The sequence below is a fragment of the Natator depressus genome, chromosome 4, assembly GCF_965152275.1.
Source record: "Natator depressus isolate rNatDep1 chromosome 4, rNatDep2.hap1, whole genome shotgun sequence".
Classification (NCBI taxonomy): Eukaryota; Metazoa; Chordata; order Testudines; family Cheloniidae; genus Natator; species Natator depressus.
Genome location: NC_134237.1, coordinates 118468068 through 118490885, shown reverse-complemented (window position 1 = coordinate 118490885; position 22818 = coordinate 118468068). Strand labels below are relative to the sequence as shown.

At 41.9% G+C, this 22818-nt stretch overlaps 1 protein-coding gene across 6 annotated transcripts in view; it reads right to left on the bottom strand.

The window, feature by feature from the left end:
• Nucleotides 1-22818, bottom strand: part of SH3TC1 (SH3 domain and tetratricopeptide repeats 1) — a 58941-nt gene that overhangs the window by 5139 nt on the left and 30984 nt on the right. For all 6 annotated transcript variants that reach the window (XM_074951755.1, XM_074951754.1, XM_074951757.1 and 3 more), the window contains 9 exons: nucleotides 22106-22264; nucleotides 21113-21290; nucleotides 19093-19166; nucleotides 16966-17161; nucleotides 15733-15866; nucleotides 11546-11587; nucleotides 8358-10049; nucleotides 6507-6687; nucleotides 2314-2464 (listed from right to left, as the gene is read on the bottom strand). In XM_074951755.1, coding sequence (XP_074807856.1) covers nucleotides 2314-2464; nucleotides 6507-6687; nucleotides 8358-10049; nucleotides 11546-11587; nucleotides 15733-15866; nucleotides 16966-17161; nucleotides 19093-19166; nucleotides 21113-21290; nucleotides 22106-22264 — 2807 coding nt within the window. The remainder of the gene's footprint in view (nucleotides 1-2313; nucleotides 2465-6506; nucleotides 6688-8357; nucleotides 10050-11545; nucleotides 11588-15732; nucleotides 15867-16965; nucleotides 17162-19092; nucleotides 19167-21112; nucleotides 21291-22105; nucleotides 22265-22818) is intronic.

The following is a 22818-nucleotide window of genomic DNA, read 5'->3' as shown; positions in this document are numbered from 1 at the left end:
TAAAAAGAGAATGCAACACCAACTGCACTTTGTTAATTTATTTGACAAGAGTAGCTTCATTTTAATTATGATCACAAAACTGTACAGTAAATCTAAGCAGTATGAGACTTTCACTCCAACACTCTGCTCAGATGAAATACAGTATAAAGTGTGTGGATTCGTTTAGCGAAAATTAATAAGACTAATGTATCTTTTCTAAAAAGTGTCAGTATTCTTGGTAACAGATTGTAAAGCTCTTTGGGAGATTCCAGAGAGGTGACTGAATGACTCACAGAGAATAGTATTCCATAAACACAGTCTCACTTTCTGCACATAGTGTGTCCATAGTCAAATTAGGGTTTCAAAGAAATCTCAGTCATATTTTAAAATTAATTCATTCCCAATGGGCTCATGCGCCTTGTTGTCCACTTTCTGCAAACTTTCTTAATAGAGTTTTACAACCCTTTTATTTAATTTTTATTTGTATTATGGTAGTTAGGGGCCTATTACATACCCATAGTAAAAGACAATCCCAGCCTCCAAACATTTTATAATCTAAATAGATAAGAGAAGGGCTACAAAAATGACCATGGAAGAGCTTCCATATGAGAAGAGATTAAAAACACTGGGACTGTTCAGATTAGAAATGAGATGACGAAGGGTGGATATGATAGAGGTCTATAAAATCATGAATGATGTGGAGAAAGTGAATAAGGAAGCGTTTTTTAATCCCTTCACATTATGTAAGAACCCAATGAAATGAATAAGCAGCAGATTTAAAACAAACAAAAGGAAGTACTTCTTCACATAATGCTCAATCAACCCGTGGAACTCGTTGCCAGGGGATGTTGTGAAGGACACACCTATAACTGGGTTCACAACAGAATTAGATAAGTTTATGGAGGATAGGTTCATCAAAGGTTATTAGTCAAGATGGTCAGGGACGCATCCCATGCTTTGCGTGTTCCTAATCCTCTGACTGTCAGATGCTGGGACTAGATGACAGGGATGGATCACTCAGTAATTGCCCTGTTCTGTCCATTCCCTCTGAAGCATCTGGCATTGTTAGGGTGACCAGACAGCAAGTGTGAAAAATCGGGATGGGGGTGGGGGGTAATAGGAGCCTATATAAGAAAAAGACCCCAAAATCGGGACTGTCCCTATAAAATCGGGACTTCTGGTCACCCTAGGCATTGTCCAGTGTCTGAAGACAGGATACTGGGCTAGATGGACTACGGTGTGACCCAGCATGATTATTCTTATGTTCTTATGAGCGGAGAAGTCATTCCCCAAATGATGTTTCATAGCCAAACAGCAAATCTAAAACAGAATTTTGCATAGACATGCTGATAGACCGGGGCGGGCAAACTTTTTGGCCTGAGGGCCGCAACGGGTTTCAGAAATTGTATGGAGGGCCAGTTAGGGGAGGGGGGCGTGTCCCAGCCCCTCCCCCCGGATTCTTGCCCCATCCAACCCCCCCGTTCCCTGATGGCCCCCCCGGGACCCCTGCCCCATCCACCCTCCCCCCGCTCCCTGTCCCCTGACCCTCCCTGCAACCCCCGCCCCTGACTGCCCCCCACCGCCCCATCCAACCCCCCCATCTCATTTCTGACTGACCCCTGCCCCCTCCAACCACCCCTTCTCCCTGTCCCCTCACTGCCCCCAGAACCCCTACCCTGACTGCCCCCTGCCGCCCCATCCAACCCCCGCCTCCTTCCTGACTGATCCCCCGGGACCCCTGTCTCCATTCAACCCCCCTGTTCCCCACCCTCTGACTGCCCCGCACCCTATCCACACCCACTACCCTGAACTCCCCTGCCCTCTATCCAACCCCTCCGCTCCCTGCCCCCTTACTGCGCTGCCTGGAGCACCGGTGGCTGGTGGTGCTACAGCCGCACCCCCGGCTGGAGCCGGCCGCGCCACTGCGCAGCACAGAGCACCGGGTCAGGACGGGCTGTGCAGCTGCACTGCCCCAGGAGCTCGCAGCCCTGCCGCCCAGAGCATTGTGCCAGCGGCGGAGTGAGCTGAGGCTGCAGGAGAAGGGGAAGAGCAGGGGAGGGGCCGGGGGCGAGCCTCCCGGGCCAGAAGCTCAGGGGTCGGGCAGGAGGGTCCCGTGGGCCGATGTGGCCCGTGGGCCGTAGTTTGTCCACCTCTGTGATAGACCTTTAACAAAGCAGCCCACATAATCAATTCAAAACAAGAGCTCTTTTGAGTCATTATATTAGGGACAGTTTCTCTTTTGCTACATCACCCATAATAATCCCATCTGTATCTCATTCATCATATTTTCACAGAGGTACAGTTATTTTAAAGCCTAGATAAAATTCAGCATACCTGAATATAAAGATCCACTAGCTCATTCTGCCTCAGAATGTAATAGATCTTTCCTGCCTGAAGCCAAGCATATGCCTCTTTCTCTTTCTTCTGAAGATCTATAAATATTCCAAGGCTTCTTTTGGTATATTCCAGAGCTGATCTGTAAGCCCTAGGAAAAAGTAGAAAGAAAGTAAATCCTAATAACTGAGTGCATATGTATAACTTTGTGATGCATATCTTCCTTGTGTAATAAAAAGTAGGTTAACTATTTTCTGTCAGATTTCAAAATGTCTTCTTTTTATGGTATAATTGGATAATATTTCCCAGATGTTTTTGGTAAATAACCAGCTTCTCACATTTTTCACCTCTTCCAGTTTGGTTTTGTTTGATTCCTTCATCTCTTTGCTTTGTTAAATTCCCAGTGTAATAAAGTAATATTTTAGGATAGTTTCTTCCAGATATGTCCTTTCTCATGAGCAGTATCAGAGACAGATTGAAATAACTTCTCCTAGGCCCTGAATCTGCTGTCATGATGGTTAGTTTCTACAATCCTTGTCGTAGAGCATTATGGTGCATAAACAAGTTATTTTCTTTCCAGACGGCACATTAAGTCACAAAAAATAAACCTGTTCTCACTATATCACCTTGAGCTGTAATCTAAGCAAGGTTAGGCCTGATCAGTACCTGTGTGAGAGACCTCTGAAGAAAACCCAGGTGCTTCTTAAGCTGATGTTACTAACTCAGTAGATGGCACTCTTCCCTTGGAGTCAGTGCTAGGACACTGCTCTTGAAAGAGATGTCTTTCTGATGAGAAGTATAACCTAGATTCTGATCATTTGTGCTCATAAATATCAACACTTACACATCTAGTGAAAAGTGTTATGATCTTTCTCAGGAAGTCACATGAGAATATGCTCAAATCACAGAAGCAGTCATCCAGTCATCCTGACCACATTCATTCCCAATATATCCTTTCCCTGAACATACAGCATAAGCATATCAAATAACACATTAAGAACTACATGGTATTACAATGAATCCTTAACACAAACTATTCAAACAGCAAAGAGGATCCCAAATATTAGCAATGCTTTAACAATACATATCCTGCTAATCAAATGTCTTTTCAAGGAGTATAAAGACATGCCATAAACTGCATAGGGCTCCAATCCTATGAAAAACCTTCTTGACCAAGCTCGGTTTAAAGCATTCTAGAGTCTCCAATAAATGACCTCCACTTAATCTGAGATGAAATAATCCTAATCAGAGGAATCAAAATGGAGGGGAAGAAACATCCAGACAATGCATCCAGCACAGATTTCAAAATCACTGAACAGTTGCTCAGCAAGTGACATGTGCACAGCCTACCTCTTCCTCCGAGCCCCTGGGTAAAACACTTTTAATTATTATAGCTGTAGATAGACTCTTGCAGTCAGCTCCTTTGTTTTTTCTTTAGTTAAGACAAATGAATATTACTCCTGGGGGAATTCAGCGCCACTACACAATGCAGAATTTTGCAGAAATTAACATTGTGTGCACAGAATTTCCTTCCTCCCACAGAAATGGGCTGCAATGCTGTTAGCCACCATGAGGGGCCACTGGACTCGGCTGGGGGGAAGGAGAGGGAGCTAGATCAGTGGTTTTCAAACTGCGCGTCGCGACCCAGTACTGGGTTGCGGAATGGAAGGCACTGGGTTGCAGCAGCTCTGGTCAGGACCACCAACTGGGCCGTTAAAAGTCCCGTCGGTGGTGCTGCCTGGCTAAGGCAAGCTAGTTCTCACCTGTTCTGACACCGCGCTGCACCCCGGAAGCGGCCAGCAGCAGGTCCAGCTCCAAGGCAGGGGGGCCACAGGGCTCCGCACTCTGCCCCCACCCCGAGCACTGGCTCCACACTCCCATTGGCTGGGAAACGGCCAATGGGAGCGGGGGGCGGTTCCTGTGGGCGAGAGCCGCATGGAGCTGCTTGCACACCTCCGCCTAGGAGCCAGACCTGCTGCTGGCCACTTCCGGGCACAGTTGGTCCACGGTGCCAGGACAGGCAGGAAGCCTGCCTTAGCACCCCTGCTGTGCCGTTGACCAGGAGCCGCCCGAGGTAAACCCGTATCACAATCCCCTGCCCCAGCCCTGAGCCCCCCCAAACCCGGAGCCCCTCCTGTACCCCAAACCCCTCATCCCCAGCCCAGAGCCCTGACCCCCTCCCACACCCCAACCCCCTGCCCCAGCCCAGAACCCCCTCCCACACCATGAACCCCTCATTCCCGGCCCCACCCCACAGCCCTCACCCCTGCATCCCAACCCTCTGCCCCATCCCTGAGCCCCTCCCACACTCCAAACCCCTCATCTCCAGCTCCGTTTTGTCACAGGCATCAACAATTTTCTTCAACTGGGTCACCAGAAAAAAAGTTTGAAAACCACTGAGTTAGAGGATTCCTAGCAGCTGCAGTTCCCAGCATGCCCTGAGGAAAGGACAGGGCGGTGCTTAGGAAACTCCATGCAAGCCTGGGACTGAGCATCAGGCTGTTTCTCCCTCTGGATCCCTGGGCTCGGGGGGGGGGGGGGGGGGGAAGGGGGGAGGGGACGAAGGAGGCAGAGAAACAGGAACTGGGTTGTCATAGGGGTTTCTTTAACTCTCTATTCCTGGGGAAATTTGTTGTGTGTGTCCATATTGTTACAGACATACTTGCTGATAGGTATTTTGAAATAAATTACCGCAATAATTGAAACTGGTGTGATTATGTAGTGTTATTTTAATAAATAAAATTTGCAGAATTTTAAAATATTGTGCACAGAATTTTTAATTTTTTGGCACAGACTGCCCCCAGGAGAAGAATGTGAAGCTCCTGGAAATGAAAGCTAGATGGCAGTGGCCAAAACCTGGCACTATACAAGTGTCCACATATTTTATCTATTCATGTCAGTTCTGACCAGCCATGCCTTCTAGGAATTGAGGCTTTCCTTGGTACAGACAGCTAATTGCACTATGTTTTGCTGTGGTTTTATTATGTGGACCCTTCACATATACTCAGGACCAAATACAGCTGGCCAGGTGCTGTGGAGATAAAGAGGGAGGTGGGGAAAGGAATCAGTCTCCACAGGCCACAGAGCAGCCATGTAGACACTCTGCAGTGGTTATTTTTTCACAGTGACTGATGTGGAGCACTTACATGGCTTCTCCCCCAGTGAGGGAATGGGAGGCTCCTCACATAGGCAGATCCTTAGCTCAGCCCCTGGCTTGCCCACACTCACCTCTCTCCTGGCTCCTCTGTGCTACTACCTAGGGGATATATGTGTAAGAGGACTATCCTTTGCCAGGGCTGCATGACTCACTTGGATCCAGCCTCCCACACTTGCGCAGTGGAACTATGCTGGTTCTGCTGCTCAAAGGCCATCAACAGCCACAGAGAAGGGGACAGGATTTGCCCCTAAATAAAATAGTTTTTCTAGATGTCCTCTCACAATTAGGCTTGTAACATTACACTCATTTCACTGGGGATGCAAGCCAGATACAAACCCAGGAAGTGTAATAACCCACTCTATCAGTGGCATCTGATTTCAAGTTTCAGGTAACTGGAGCACCATAATCACTAATGCAGACAATAAAGTGAGAAGTTTGATCCTGATGTCCTGCGGTCAACACTCAGGGTGATGTACTCTGAACGAAGAAGCACCAAGCATAGCTGCATCCAAAAAGTATTTGAATCACTTCTGACTGGCAATACAGAACTTTGCAGGTGTCCGCAGTATATATGTAAAACCACAGACAGGAAGAGTATTATAACAGAAGGATAGATAACCGTGGGGATATGCAGCCATTCAAGAGAGTCTCAGTTCAGTTTCTAGTGGAAAAGGTTTCCACATATTAATTGTGATGGTGACTTTTGTTAATATCGGTCATTGTCACAGCAGTGACACCAATGCGGCAAATTTTCAGAAGAGTTCAGCTTGTGGGGGTCTGCTGAGGATGGCCCCAACAGTGAGTGCTGAGCATTGGAAAATCTGGCCTGGAGGTCATTGGAAAAGCCGCACCAATTAAACTCTCGGCCGTGAAGGCAGAGTCTGCAATTCCAGGCTAAGGCATATTGGCAGAACAGTGTGGGAGAAGATTGTCCTGCCATTGCCAATACCCTGCCTGCTGACTTCAGCCTCCAGAGCTAAATCTTCTCATGAGTACAAAACAAAACAAAAAAATCAGTCGTTTAAATGGACCTCACCTTTCTGTGCCTAAAGAGAGATACAGCTGACTGATGGTTTCCAAAATTTGCCCCTCCAAAACTTTGTCTGACATTTTCCTAGCCAAGGATAGTTGATATTCATTGTAAATGACACACTGAGCTTCATCTGGAACAACTGTAGTGTAGAATTGACACAGCAACTGAACAGCTTGGAGCTGACCTGGGAAACCAGATTAGGAAATAGAAATGAACACTCAACATGAATCTTTAGTTTAAACAAAAATGAAACGAGGCTTAAGTGAACTCATTCGGATTGTTGTAACCCGGAATTGCTGGAACATAATATCTTTTTCAGACATAGCCCTATACCATGGCAGATGTACCCTCCACTGCCGCATCCCCCTCTGCCTTAACTAGTGAAGACTAGAGATGACCTCATGCTTAGTGTCTGGAATAAAAGGTGCTAAAAGCATTGTTCTTTCTGCATCTTCTGCCTGCCGATCAATGAAGTGTCATTCAGAAAGACCAACATTGTAGCTGGGTAGATCAAGTAAGTGAAAACTTTCCTTAATTTTTACAATTTAAAATTAAAATGGATGTGCTCCATGTTTACGACACTTCATTTCCACTCCAGATACTGCTGGGCACATAGGCATTTTTCATTTACTTTTATTATTGAACTAGTTTCTTTCTGTCAAGATTTTCATTTTCTACACCATTTCTGAAAGCCCTAAAAACTGTTCAAAGAGCAAGGACTCTGCCTCAGTTACTTCTCGTTGCCAGATAGCATGTGATCATATCATTAAAGATGGTCTCATAGAATCATAGAATATCAGGGTTGGAAGGGACCTCAGGAGGTCATCTAGTCCAACCCCCTGCTCAAAGCAGGACCAATCCCCAATTTTTGCCCCAGATCCCTAAATGGCCCCCTCAAGGATTGAACTCACAACCCTGGGTTTAGCAGGCCAATGATCAAACCACTGAGCTATCCCTCTCATAATGCATATGCACAAAGGGACCTGAATTGAAGTAACCTGTGAGGCCTTAATTCTGGCATTTCCTAACTTCTGAATGCCTGACTTTGCAACCTATCAATTGAAGGTACTTATACGATCCTCATTACCATAGCATCTGAGCTCCATGCAATCTTTAACGTCTTTATCCTCATAACACCCCTGCGAGGGAGGGTATTATGATCATGGCCTACAGAGAAGTTAGATAAAAACATATAGTACTCTGTCTGGAGGGTTGCAACATAACATTGCTTTATTTCTTAATTTCCAAAACTTTAAACACGCAAGAACTAAAACAACAGAGAGAGAGAGAGAGAAAGCAGACTGTTCCATAAGGTAGACAGGCACAACTCACCCAACCTTGCTCGAGGCTGGCTTTCTGCAGACGGATAGCTGAAAGACACAGATTGCATGCTTTCCTACAGAGACCCCTAGCCTGCAAGCAAGACTAGGAAAACTCCTAAGATTTAAAGTGATATCTTAGCATTTTAACACAGTTTTCAATATGCCACATAGGGAAATACTATTTCCCACTATTTTCTCCCCATTTCACAGATGGCAAACTGAGACACAGAGAGGCTAAGTGACTTCTCCAAGGTCACACAGGAAGTCTGTGACAGGGCAGGGAACTGAAATCATATCTTCTGAGTCAGCCTAGTGCCTAACAACTGGACCATCCTCCCTCTTTCCTCTCCTCTCTCACATGCATGCTTTCAGTGTAAACACAAGATTTCTGGGTTTAGAGTCACTCATATAACTGTCACATCAACTGAAAATAAAAAATATGCTTAAGGAGGAGCTGGAATGTATATAGATAGCAAACATTCCCAAACTCCCAGGGTACAGTAAAATTTATTTGAAAAACAAATGTACTTACTTTCCAAATGATTTGTTTCCATTGCCACCAATAATGCCCATTCATAATAAAATTGTCCTCTTTTCTTATGAGTTCCATTAGCATAATAGCGTCCCAGTTGGAGGAGGACTTGAGTAAAATTGTGACCACCATCCAAGCTTGGAAGTCCAGAGAATAGCTTTACTGCTTTGACATAGTAGTGCTCTGCCAAACAATTGGCTGCTAAATGCAGGCAGAGAGTTCCAAAATTAGCCAGAACCACAGCATGGTTGTGTACCATATCAGCCTCTTCTGAAACGTGCAGAGCTTTGTAGTAACTCGCAGCAGCTTGCTTTATGTTGTTGGTTCGTTTCAAAGCAATGGCAGTCATATTATAAATAACACCTAACTGCTGAGGACTACTCAATGAAGAGTCTACAATGGTATTTAGGATGGCCAAAGCGACAGTATTTTGCCTGTGAAGAATATATAACCAAGCAAGTGAAACTAAATGGTTAATAGTTTCTCCCACGTGGGCAGAAGTATTGAAGTCCAGTACTTTCTCCATATAAACAATGGCTTCTCCATACCGTCTGTGATGACTGTAGAGTTCGGATAAGCTAAGATAAATTGTGCTGCATAGTTTTTGCTGCTCATTGGTAAATGCTGAGGAAAGTGCCTGTCTGAGATAAGGTGCAATTTGGGATGGGAGCATTTGCCCAGCTTTCCTCAGCCTATGGAGTTTGGGAGCATTTTTGGTGACTAAATCAATGCTTCTCAAAGAGTCCATTAGAGTATATGATCCCTGGGAAGAAGCAACCTTTATGCAACTTAGCACAATGTGTGGCAAGCATTTTTGATTGTAGGACTCACCTAGTTTAAAATAGCAGTTGGCTGACAGCGAGCTCTTCTGTAAATCCAAGTCATTATTCAAAAGCTGCAGCCTTTCTAGGAATGGTAGTGCCTCTTCATACTGTTTAAGTTTTGTGTAATGTTTTGCCAAGAGGAAGCATGCTCTGGCTTCTGCATGCTTGCTCTGACTCAGTACTGTCCTCTTTAAAGCGTACCTTAGAATGTCTGACTCCATGTCAGTGCTACAGATGTAGTTGGGAATTCCCATGAGCAGGGAAGTAACCTTGTCAAAAATCTGAGCACATTTTCCTTTGTTCTTCTGTTTCAAGTAGATGACTGTTAGATTTGTATAAAGAGCAACTACAAGATACAGGTCACTAAAACCTCCTCTTATAGTTCCTAAGGCTTCTTCAAAATAAACGCGAGCTTGGGAAAATTTGAGCTTTCTAACACACAGTCTACCCAAAAGAAAGCATAGCCTTGTTAGGGCCCTAGGCAGATTTGCTTTCTTTGCTGCCTCCCTTGCCAGTCCAAAATAGTCAACCAGTTGTTCTTCACCAGTGTAGCCATAAAATGTAGTGTTAAGAAACGGGAAAGAGAAGTCGTACAGGTTTTTGAAGTGCACCTCATACTCTTTACTGTTTAAGAACAACAATAATGCCTGAAAGACCCCAGACCAGTGATCTTCTTCATCTTGTTGTATGCAGAAACGTGGCTCTTCAGCCAAGGCACAGGTCTGCTGATTTGAAGAGCTAGGAAAATCATTTCCTTGACTAGATGTCCCTTTCAAGTGGAGCTGGAAATCTTTACATTTCATAAGGGATTCTTTTACCATCTCCCTCATTCTATTGGAGTCTGTATTAGATGAGGGATGTGGCATTTCTGCAATTCAAAAGCAAGTTATGTGATCCAACTAAATACAAGATCCAACTAAATACGAGAATATAGACAGATTTATGGGGCAGGAAATTCAAGCAAAATTAATTGACAGACAATGGTGTAAAGAAACACAAATAGAGCTTTCGTTTTCCCTTGAGAAGACGTTTAATGTTTATACTCTTCAATGAAACAGAATACTTGTGTGAGGGTTATAAATACAGCTAGTGGGAAAGTGGGTGTTTTTCCCCCATTGAAAATTTTGACTTTTTTTTAAAAGCCCAAAAAGCTCCCCCCCTCCCCGCAAGTTTTGGTTGCTGAAAACTGCCATAAATTGAAATAAATTTCAGGTGGAAACTGCCAAAAACTCTCTCTCTCTCAAAATAAAATAAACTGAAATCAGTTTGGGCCTTTTGTTTTCTGACAAAAATATATAATGTTCAAGAAAAGAAAACACTCTACAAAAATTTTCATTTAGTTGAAAACCCAATTTTTCAACTAAAAAAATTAATAGAAATTTTCCAACCAACTCCAGTCATCAAAAGCCATCCTAACAACTGTGATGATATTGTGTTCTCTCTTTGTTTCTCTGAGCGTAGGAGTATGCTGGGAAGATTAAAGATGTAGCAGGCCTATAGCTTCTGTGATGAGCCTTTTTCAATTAATGGAAAATGAGTCTAGAATGAGTCAGATTTGTGCTGTGTTTGGTGCAATTGCAAATAAGAAGCAAATCCTGCTTCCTTCCACCCTTCAGCAATGGAACTAGCATGGTTCGGGGGGTGGGCAGAGGGGGGACCTATGTGGAGGATTTGGTAGGCCACTCAGGATATGGAAGTCCCCTGGTCAGAGTAGTTGGGGTTAGCACAGGGGAGAGGAATTGCCCATAGACTTTGTCAGTTAGAAAAAGAACAATTGAGTATCAATAAGAGTTTATTGGGGCTGCACATATAGAAAGTTCTGTGAACTCCCAGAGAACTCCATCCCCAAAACTATCCAGTAGGATTCTCATTTTATATTTAGAATATAAGCTTGCAAGACCATCTCATTGTTATGTGTGTGTTCAGTGCTTTGCACAACTGAACCCTGATCCAAGATGTAGGACCCAGATGTGACAGCAATACAAATAATAATATTAAATGACACAACAAAACATCATCAGGAAAAATGCTCATTAGATGATCACACCCTAAGAGTATGAAAGTGTTTGTAGCAGATTCTGAACCTTCATGGGTGTCACATAACACATTCTGCCTTCCTAGCCAGAGAAATTTACAGCAGGACTGCATGGCAAGGGAAAAGGGAGATCTGAAAAGGAGCATATAACAACAATAGGGATCCACAAAACCTTTCCATGAACAGGCACAGAAGGTGGGGGGGGGGGAAAATCATACCAAACAGAAACAATTTTAAAATGTGAAATCCTGTTAATTTTTCCCACAATAGGATCAGAAACAAAGACCTAAGATGATCAAAAATAATATAAAATATATTATACATTTTACCTTGTTCTTGAGGGTTCTGAAATTCTAATTCTTCTAATCTGTCTGAAAGAAAACAAAAATAGCACCAGTAATTATACCCTGTCTTTTCTCCAGCAGGATTATTTAAGCCTTTCTACCTACAGTATTTCAGGTGCGTTATGGACGTTAAAATGAATGGATCATTTATATAAACTTGTAAAAATTAACAAAAAGCTTAGTTCACTGGTGAGCTACTCCTATGCTTACGATTCCCTTCTTCTACACTATTACAGTCGTTCATATTCTCTGCACAACAACCTGTAATATTTAAGAGTAATGGTACCTCTGCCTGAGCATATGACAATGTACAGCTATACATGTAAAACTGACCTGGAATTATAGTAGGTGGCTGTTGCATTACACAATATCTATATAATCTAATGGTAATATTAGAATATATTTTTGGTTTCTATGATGGGACAGTGTAAAAATATAAAGCTCTCCCCTTGAATGCAGCATAACCCAAAAAAACAGCATGTTATACCATTGACACATTGTAAAAAGAAAAAAGAAAAGGAGTACTTGTGGCACCTTAGAGACTAACCAGTTTATTTGAGCATGAGCTTTCGTGAGCTACAGCTCACTTCATCGGATGCATAGCATATCGTGGAAACTGAAGAAGACATTATATACACACAGAGACCATGAAACAAAACTTCCTCCCACCCCACTCTCCTGCTGGTAACAGTTTATCTAAAGTGATCATCAAGTAGGGCCATTTCCAGCACAAATCCAGGTTTTCTCACCCTTCCCCCCCCCCACACACACACACATACAAACTCACTCTCCTGCTGGTAATAGCCCATCCCTCTTTGAAACCTCTCTTTATAATGCGCATGATAATCAAGGTGGGTCATTTCCAGCACTAATCCAGGTTTTCTCACCCCCCCACACACACCCCCCTCCAAAAACCACACACACAAACTCACTCTCCTGCTGGCAATAGCTCATCTTACAATGTGCACAGCAATAATCCAAGTTTAACCAGAACGTCTTGGGGGGGGTTTGTAGGAAAAAAAAAACAGATTTTCTAAGCGCTATATTCACGATCCAGATTTAAATGCTGTGTGTGTTTAACAAAGCACATCTAAAGAAGAGCTAAGAATGGTCATATTATGTAGAACAGACCATCAAATCTTCCACAAAGGATTTCCAATCAATTGCAGACAACCTCCATAACTGGTAATGGTATCTCGTTCCTTAATAAGTTCTGGCTTATGTCAATTGCTGTAGGATAATTTGTTTGATTGCATATTCTTTTATTGATGTTTCTGATAAAATTCAGTTACTCACATTATAATGAATGAGTTCACTGTCCTTCACATGCTAAATGCCAGCTAAAGCTGGGAAGAGTGTGAAGGATATGGCAGAAAGTCTAAAATATAGACTCATGGAGCTAAGTCATGTTAAAGCAGGTTTGAAACATTTTTGTTTTAGAAGGCATTTAGAATGACATGTGGAGTTATTAATGGTTTTATGCTGGTACTTGCAGTATTTGCTTTGTTGTACATCCCTTCTGATTCTTTTGTGCATAAATGCCATAATATTTTGCGTGTGTGTGTGCATAAATGCAATAATATTTCGTGTGGGTGTGTAAGTAATTCTATACCATGGTCATGGACTCTGTAATAACAACAGTGTCAGATCTTCAGCTGGTGTATATTGATGTAGCTCCACTGACTTCAGTGAAGTTACGTTGATTTATACTAGCTGAGGACCTGAGCCACAGATTAAATAGGATATTATTTTCAGATTCTTATGTCATGCAAATCCTGTCATGTTCAGTAAATGGTACTCCTAGTAAAAGTCAAGGAGAGATATTTTTCTTTAGACAAATGTTGTGTTTGACAAACACAGCAAGGGACAATTTCAAAAACACCATAAGAAGCTGTTCTTAGGGAACGGGAGCCTAATCCTATTTCCACGAAAGTCAGTGAGAGCTGTGGCATTGAGTTTAAGAGACTGATTCCAAGGCCAGAATTGACCATTGTGATCATCTAGTCTGACCTCGTGTTTAACACAAGCCATAGGACTTCTCCAAGAAAAATTCCGAAAGCATATCGTTTAGAAAAACATCCAATCTTGATTTTAAATTTGCCAGGGATAGAAAATCCAGCACCACCCTTGGTAAGTTGTTCCAGTGGTTAAATACTCTTAGCATTAAAGATTTATGCCGTATTTCCAGTCTGAATTTATCTAGCTTCAACCTCGTGTTATACCTTATTCTACTAGATTGAAGAGCCCTTTATTAAATATTTGTTCCCCATCTAGGCCTAGGTGCTGAGTATTTTTTCTTCCTGGGGGTGCTCTACCCACCCAGAGGCCCCACCTCCTCCTTCAAAGCTCCGCCCTCACTCTGCCTCTTCCCAGCCCCGCTCTTCCCCCTCCCTCAAGGTCTGACCCTCACTCTGCCCCCTCCTTCAAGGCCCCACCCTGGCTCCGCCTCTTCCTGCCTTCCTCCACCCCCCTCCACTCACTGCTCTCTGCCCTTCCCCAAGCCCCTCCCCCAGCCACCAAACAGCTGTTTGGCGGCACCGAAAAGCAGCTGTGACTGGTGGGCACTGAGCACCGGCTATTTTTTTTCCCCATGGATGCTCTGGGGTTGGAGCACCCATGGAGTCAGTGCCTATGCATTTAGGTACTTATAGACTAATCAAGTCACACCTTTAACGTCTCTTTGTTATGCTAAATATATTGAGCTCCTTGAGTCTATCACTATGTGATGGGATGTATAAGCCCCACCCTGTGGAACTAAGTGTTAATGAGCAGTTTTGGGCCTAGAAGGCCCCATCCAGCCACACCTGCTGGGCATGCTCACAATGGAGGCAGTGCTCAGTCAAGGTGGAGAGAGTAAGGGAACAGTCCTATGCTATTAGCTCCTGCAGGAGGTACCACACTACCCAAACCAGGCCCCACTGCTGAAGGCTTCATGAAGACCAGGAATGGCAGGCCGCCATTGAAGAAAAGCCTCTGGATCACTGTCAGGGAGAACCTCTCCTTCCCCTGTACCCTATGAGTCCATAAACAGGCCCTGTTTTGACTTTGGAAGGACAGGTTGAGGTACGAAGTGACCCAGGGAACAGACTTGATGGCGTCCGCCCCAGGCTGTATATCCAACCTGCCAGTCACAGGGTCCAGTGGAGTAGGGAGGGCCCAGGTTCCCCTACACCAGCTCCACAGACTCCCACCACCTGATAATACCACTGGACTCAGATGCAACAAGCCTCCCCCTTCCCCAACACACTATAAGATGTGTTCTCATGGCTCTTCTCTGAAGCTTCTCCAATTTCCTTTCAGGACTGGACACAGTATTCCAGCATTGGTTGCACCAGTGACAAATGCAGAGGTAAAATAACCTCTCTACTCCTACTTGAGATTCCCCTGTTTATGTATCTAAGGACTGCATTAGCCCTTTTGGCCACCGCAACGCATCAGGAGCTCATGTTCAGCCGATTATCCACCACCACCTCCAAATCTTTTCCAAAGTCACTGCTTCCCAGGATAGAGCCCCCCGTCTTGTAGTATGGCCTACAATTTTTGTTCATAGCAAAGTGGGGGGAGAATGGCTCCCTGTTGTTTCTATGTGTGTATGGAAAAGTGAGAGGGCTTTTATAATGATAATGACTTTACATCAAAAATGCCACTGCTATGAGAAAGAGAATGTTATTTCTTTGAACTGACATATTATAGCTATTTTTCTACACTTTGAAAGCTCATTCAAGCATAAAGGTGTGTGTTTACATTAGTATTCAACCTTAACTGAAAACAATACAATACAGTATTTGGCTGTATGCATTGCATCTTTTATAATGCAGCAACCTGTAACATTTTAAAGCTGCAAGATCTATTCAACTGTGAAACAGTTTCTTGGAGGCATGTTGGAGCCACATTGTTTGAGTCATTCAAAAGTGGACAAAAAAGTCTGGGTGAATACCCTGCAGTGACAGTCTTTTGTCAGCAGGAGATTCGTGTAGATGATCTAAAAGGACTTTCCACATGCAATTTCTGTGATATAAATGCACCTGCCAATAACATTCAAAATGCCTATAAATAGGGAAAACGTCTCATTGAGATACAGAAAGAAATCAAAAATAACTGAGGAGTAATGGGAGCTATGCATGCATCCGGAGGAGAGAATCCATCCCTCAAAGAATAGAACCTATCCTTACCTACTCTATACACAGTGCAAACTTCTGTATTTGATCTCTGCTTCAATAAATGCACCACATCCTCTTCCACAACATTTCTTTCTTTTGCGAAAAAAGATTTCTCTTCCTTATCAAGAAAATCCAGATTTTGTTGTCTACAAAAGGGAATAGTAAGTTTGAATAACAGCTATCATATTTCTTATATCTTATTCCTTTGCATTATTAGTATATTTGGCTTATGCAGCACACGAACATAACATGCACTTTGTCCCCCTTTATTAGCTTGCCCACTAGAGGATATCAGCCTACTACTGCTGCCAGCTAAATGACTAACTCTTTTAGTTCAAGTGTCATAGGTCTCAGCTGCAGAGCTGAAGATCCAAGGTTTAAACCCTGCTAACAAACCACACACGGGTTTATTATACTTTGTGCTTGTTACAGGAAATGGTGAAAATCTTTGCATTATCATAGAATCAATTGTGGTGTGTTCAAAATTGATAATGGTAACTGTGCATGCAAATGTATATTGATAATGCCAATTGTGCATGCTGGTAATCCTTTTTCAAGCACATCAAAGGAAGTTTTATCAATATTCGTGTATCATGGTAGCATTTTATTACAATAGTCATTCACTGTGCTAAGATTGCATGTATCACAATATTCCTTTTCCAATAATCTTTAGGGCCAAATTTTCAAATGGGCCTCAAAAATTGCACCTGCAAGTTTTATAAGCATACTGTTTCCATGTGCAAACCCTCCATATGCTTGAATCAATGAGCTCCACTCAGTTCAAGATGATACAGCCTGCAGTGCCCACAGACTGCATGCACCTCAGAATAGAAGTGTTTGCAATCTATCCTAGGAAAGTTAGGAGTTACCCTCAGGCCACTGGCAGGTTACCAGTGTGATCCTTGGTTGAGGCTTGGGTGCCTCTGTCTAACATGGATCACTGGAGGTCACGGAGGGTGGAGACTATTGAAATGGAAAGACCCAAGGCAAGAAAAAAATAGACTCAACCAAGTGGGTACGGTGCCTTCTGGGACAACAGGAACTGCTCACATTTGGATCTGGGTTACTAATGGAGGAGAAGCAGCTTATGCTACAGTTTTCTTTGTTCCATGTCACACCATGGAAACTCTCTCCATAAAGAGATGTAAGAGTTTTACAAACAAAAGGTATATTAAAAGACTTTAAAAAAATTTTTGACTGTGCCCCTTTAAATTCATTGGTTAAAATATAATGCATAGTACTTACTCAGTTCCAGAGGTGTCAGGTTTAACGTGGCTGGTTTTTACAAAACCAATTTGTCCCGTCAACATATGTCTTCCAACAAACCACTCCAAACATTCTATGAAGTAGCCAATGATTTCAATTTTGTCTCCACTCTGGAAGCTAATCTCTTCAGGCACAGCACTTGTATAACTAGTCACTGCTTCAGAAGATCCCGTAGCTGCATAATAAGGTTTTGGAGATACATTAATTTGAAAATATGACTACATAAGCATTTAACATCATGGTGACTCAGCATAACGAGGGAAGTCATATTCTACAGGACAGGCCTAACAAAGGAAGTAACAGAACGCCACTAGCCATCACCTTCAGCCCCCAACTAAAACCTCTCCAGCACATCAAGGATCTACAACCTATCCTGAAGGACGACCCATCACTCTCTCAGATCTTGGGAGACAGGCCAGTCATTGCTTACAGACAGCCCCCCAACCTGAACCAAATACTCACCAGCAACCACACACCACATAACAAAAACACTAACCCAGGAACCTATCCTTGTAGCAAAGACCATTGCCAACTCTATCCACATATCTATTCAGGGGACACCATCATAGGGCCTAATCACATCAGCCACACTGTCAGAGGCTTGTTCACCTGCACATCTACCAACATGTGCCAGCAATGTCCCTCTGCCATGTACACTGGCCAAACCGGACAGCCTCTACACAAAAGAATAAATGGACACAAATCAGACATCAAGAATTATAACATTCAAAAACCAGTTGGAGAACACTGCAACCTCCCTGGACGCTCAATTACAGACCTAAAAGTCGCAATTATTCAACAAAAAAACTTCAAAAACAGACTCCAATGAAAAAAGGCAGAACTGGAATTAAACTGCAAACTGGACACCATTAAATTAGGCTTGAATAAAGACTGGGAGTGAATGAGTCATTACACTAACTAAAAACTATTTCCCCATGCTAATTTTCCCCCCTACTGTTACTCACACCTTCTTGTCAACTGTTTGAAATGGGCCATCCTAATTATCAACACACAAGTTTTTTTCTCCTGCTGATAATAGCCCACCTTAATCGATTGGTCTCGTTAGAGCTGGTATGGCAACCCCCATTTTTTCATCTTCTCTGTATGTATATATATATGTATGTATGTTCCTACTGTATTTTCCACTACATGCATCTAATGAAGTGGGCTTTAGCTCACGAAAGCTTATGCTCAAATAAATAGGTTAGTCTCTAAGGTGCCACAAGTACTCCTCGTTCTTTCTGCTGATACAGACTAACACGGCTACCACTCTGAAACAGGTCTTTTGGTGATACTGATACTTTAGCTAAGGGTAGCAGGATTTGTTCTATAGTAAATAAATGTGAATACATGCACAGTGTACCTGTTAAATAGATCTATGACTTTATGTTAGTCTAGAAGTATAATGATTGGAATAAGTCAAAGAATGGAAAACAAAATAAACCATAGTCAGAAAATAACTGATCATCTGGTACATGGGCTGCTGTGGCTGTTTCAGACAAAAATATATGTGAACCTGTGTGTGTGTGTGTACGTGTGTGTGTGTGTGTGTGTGTGTGTGTGTGTGTACGTGCGCGTACACACATGTGTTCATTATGTGTAAATGCTTTCAATTTCCAATTTTCCTTCTTTTCTTTACAAACTTTAAATGTCAGACCTATGGAATAGTTTATTAATGTATTTCTTTTGACTGGATTATATTACATATCTACTTGATATATGTGCCTTGAAGTATGAATGAATATTTATGAGCAAAACAATAAAATAAAATTGAAAAGTCAAGAAAATAGACCTTCAGAGTTTAGACACATGCTAGACATCATATTGCTAGACATTAATTAGACACATGGCTATTGCCTGTAAAGCACTTCTGGATGAAAGACACTCAGTAGATATGCTATGCTTAAATATAGTTGTAGGCAGAAATTTATGCCAGCCATCCTATATTACAGCACCATAATTGCTATGGCAATTTTGCTATTCTAGTACAGCTAAATGAGAAGGTGCGAACATTACCAAACCCTGTAAAATCTAGCTCTGGGAATTTATATAATGCCTTTAAATATCTATAAAATTAGATGCAAAAGTTTAGATGGAGTTTCTTACCTATTTGCTTGCTGCATTTAGACTCCATTTTGCTAGCAAAATGAACAGGATCAGAGTATACTTTAAGAAACCATCTAGAGGAAGGAAAAAAAGACACTGGAATAAGTATCTGAAACACCTCCAGAAGGTTTTAATAGAGGCAGGGATATTCTAAATTCCTATTTCTTCAAACTTTTATTGATTTCAGTGCTTCTGCCTGTCCATTTTAAATACATATATGACATTTATCAGTATGGTAACTGAGCACCATAGAATCTGAAGGAGACTGGAAATATAATGGAATGATATTCTGTCCATTTCTTGATTATGCAAACCATGTAATTGTTGAACACTCATTACAGGTACAGCTAGCTGGAAGAAGAAAGGGAACAGGGGGCAGGGGGGAATCACAACATTTTTCACTATTTTTTCCTAATTCTTGGTTGAAATTTTGTTTTGATGCATATTTGCTTGCCAGCTCCACCTCAAAAAGGTATTGATGACCACAGAATTAAATTATTCAATATGGCAAGTTAACAAAGCAGCAATAACTGACTAATTTAGTCATATAATAGAGCTGTGATAAGACATTCAACATGAAATTTAACACTTTGTGCATTTCCCTGTTTTAAAGTTTGCAGAGCTTTAGTAAAAATGCTGTCAAGTATCAGGAGGTAGCCGTGTTAGTCTATATCCACAAAAACAACAAGGAGTATAAGCTTCCATGGGTAAAACACCACTTCTTCAGATGCATGGGTGTTTTACCCACGAAAGCTTATGCCCAAATAAATCTGTTAGTCTTTAAGGTGCCACCGGACTCCTAGTAAAAATGCTGTGGTTCATGTAAAACTCTTTAGCCTTGAGGGGCAGGGACTGTTGTTTTGTTCTGTGTTTGTACAGAGCCTAGCACAATGCGGCCTAGTCCATGGCAAATTAGTAATAGTAATAATAATAAGCCCTTTTTTGTCAAAGGGAAAGATAGGCTCAATTATCTGTGAAAGTTTCAAGTATCTTTTACTAATACATTTCATATTGTGAGTATCAGCTGGGATGGGTTATATGAATGAAGTCAAATGGTATTTGGTTTGCTTTGCTGTTTGGTTCAGCTAACCCATTCACTCAGGAGGGTCAGCAGAAGCCATTTTGATTTAATTGGACTTGTTTTTCTAGATAAAGCGGCTGTATTTTAAGCGTGCTCCGTCAGCCAGTCAGAAAAACAAAACACAGAATTTCTGCTTTTCTTCTAGGGGTCAGGTATATTTCCTGGGATCTCTTAGTAACCACTCACACTAACTTATGGGCCCTGCTTCAGACTCAGATTTCTATGGGCCAGCAGCACCACTAGAGTGGTTCTCTGCTGATCAGGGCTTAATTTGTAATGAAAGAGGTGCCGGGGCTCAAGCAATTTTTTTACATTCATAACTGATGCAGCAAGCCCAGAGGTGCCAGGGCCATACATTGCCAAATCTAGAGGTGCTGCAGCTCAGCATTGGCACAAATTAAGCACCAAGGCTGATCCCACTCACCTGGATTTAGGGATTAGTGACCCTGGGCTGATCCCAAAGGAGACTGCAAAAAGGAGCCTGACTGCCACCTGCCAAAGAAGCTGGAGTGATGTAAGAGGCCAGCAATCCTTCCCCACTAAGATGATGTAAGTGAAAACTATTTTTTCCATGTTTTGGATTTTGAAAGTGAAAATCTTTGACACCACTATAGAGCTTTTCAAAACCTAGGTCATTTCCGTTGCATCCTTAAACATCCAAGTGGATAGCCACCAGAGTCAGGAAGAAGGGACATTGGTTTAATATCTAATACAAAAGATAGTAAACCATCTCCCTTAATACTGCACTATGGCATCAGCACTTATTTATCTGACTTGGTGTGGAACTTAAGAAGGAAATGAGTGAGAGATCTGTAGACCTCCTGAATAAAGGAGGGAGCCCTCCAAAGCCAGCTACAAAATGCTGTCAGTTTAAAGTTGTCTGTATATAAATACACATTCTTATACATATGAAATAGGAAATTGAAGTCAGGTGCCTACTGATGAAAAGGGATCAAAGTCTCTGCAGCAGCTTTAGACACTGAGGTCAGATCTTCACCCAGTGATCCACCAGAGATGTCTTCAGTAACTCTTCTGTTCTCTTGATAAACTTTCACTGCCATGTCTGCAGCCGTTGTCTCTCTTATGAGGTTGTCAGGACATAATACAAAGAAAGTTCCTTAAAAAGAAATAAAATATATTTCATATTTTACAGAGATTGAATTGTTTTAATGTCACATGTGGCTTTTAAACACAAGCATCTAGAATGATCATTTTAATTGATATTAATTCAGAAGACTATTTTTAATCACAATTTTAACACATATTTTTAAATTCTAAACTTTTATTAGCCAGAGTGAATTTAATGCAAACTAAAATGACATTTATAGTGCAAAATGTGGAGCAGAGTCAACAACTACTAGTAACTGTAGAAGTCTTTTAAATTGTAACATTAGAAGGTATCAAAGGACTTAAGACACACTCGGTGATATAGTGCCCCAGGGCCTGATTTTGCAGTCCTTGCTAACTCATTGGTGTCAATGAAAGTACTCGTGTGAATAAGGGTTGCAGAATCTGGGTCACTGTATATTTTTAAAGTCTGGAAGTTTTTAACGTTCCTAGGTAGGTTTGTTTACTGGGCTTGTAGAAGAAAAACATTTTAAAAAATGATCTGCAGCTATTTATATAGGATAAATATTTATATATATTTATATAGCTATTTACTGCCAATACTTCTAAAAAGATTCAAGATTCTTCTAACTTTGTACAATACTATGGTTTTTGTTCCAACTCTCTTTCTGTCTACTTTCTGACGCAGTTAGTGTCGGATTCAAACCCAGTGAAATCAGTGGAAAGGCTTCCATTGATTTCACTGGAGATAGATTAAACCCCAACTTTTCACTCTTACATTTTCAAAAACAAAATCTTTAAGGGGCAGTGGGGACTATACTTGTTTCTATATAGTTATCCTTTTACAAATACAATCTTCCTTACCTTCCTGTATTAAGAGACCTCTGTACATCAAATTTAGAGACTCTTCATTTATATAGACTTCAATTCCAGCTTCTTCTTGTTTATCCTCATTCTCTTCTTGGGAACAGAGCCAGAAAGACTGATCTAGCAACAAATTCTCCATGCAGTGATTTATAAAACCTAGTAAAAAATTAAGGTGGCCTCTTTAATTAAATTAACACAGAGACTTCTCCAAAAGGCAATAAATGGTGGTTACCAGTCAGACAATCCAAATTATTGCTTAAAATACAATGTCCAACTGCTGTTGGATTGCAGTATTGGCAAAATGCACATGCACAACTCTCATTGACATCGAGAGGAATCTATGACAGACTCAAGGATATACACATAAGAGACATGAAGGGATCGATGCTGATTTATTCATCGGAGTATCTGGCCCAGTAGGAGTAGCAATGAATTTTAAGATTTTCATTTATTTCTACTGCCAACAAATAGCAATTTGCAAATAGCAGCAAATATGTAAGGGATGCATTTAAGAAAAGGCCATGAAGCCCAAATATTGATGGGGGAAATGTCAGAGTTCTAATCAAGGAGTATTTTGCATAATCAGCTGCTCAGTGCCTCATGATACGTGCTGTTCACAAAGGTCTTGCCAGCCCATTAGCCAGCAGTGCCTACTCTTCTTGTCTTTCTTCATCTTACTAGACTTTTACTACCACTGCAACAAGTCCTGT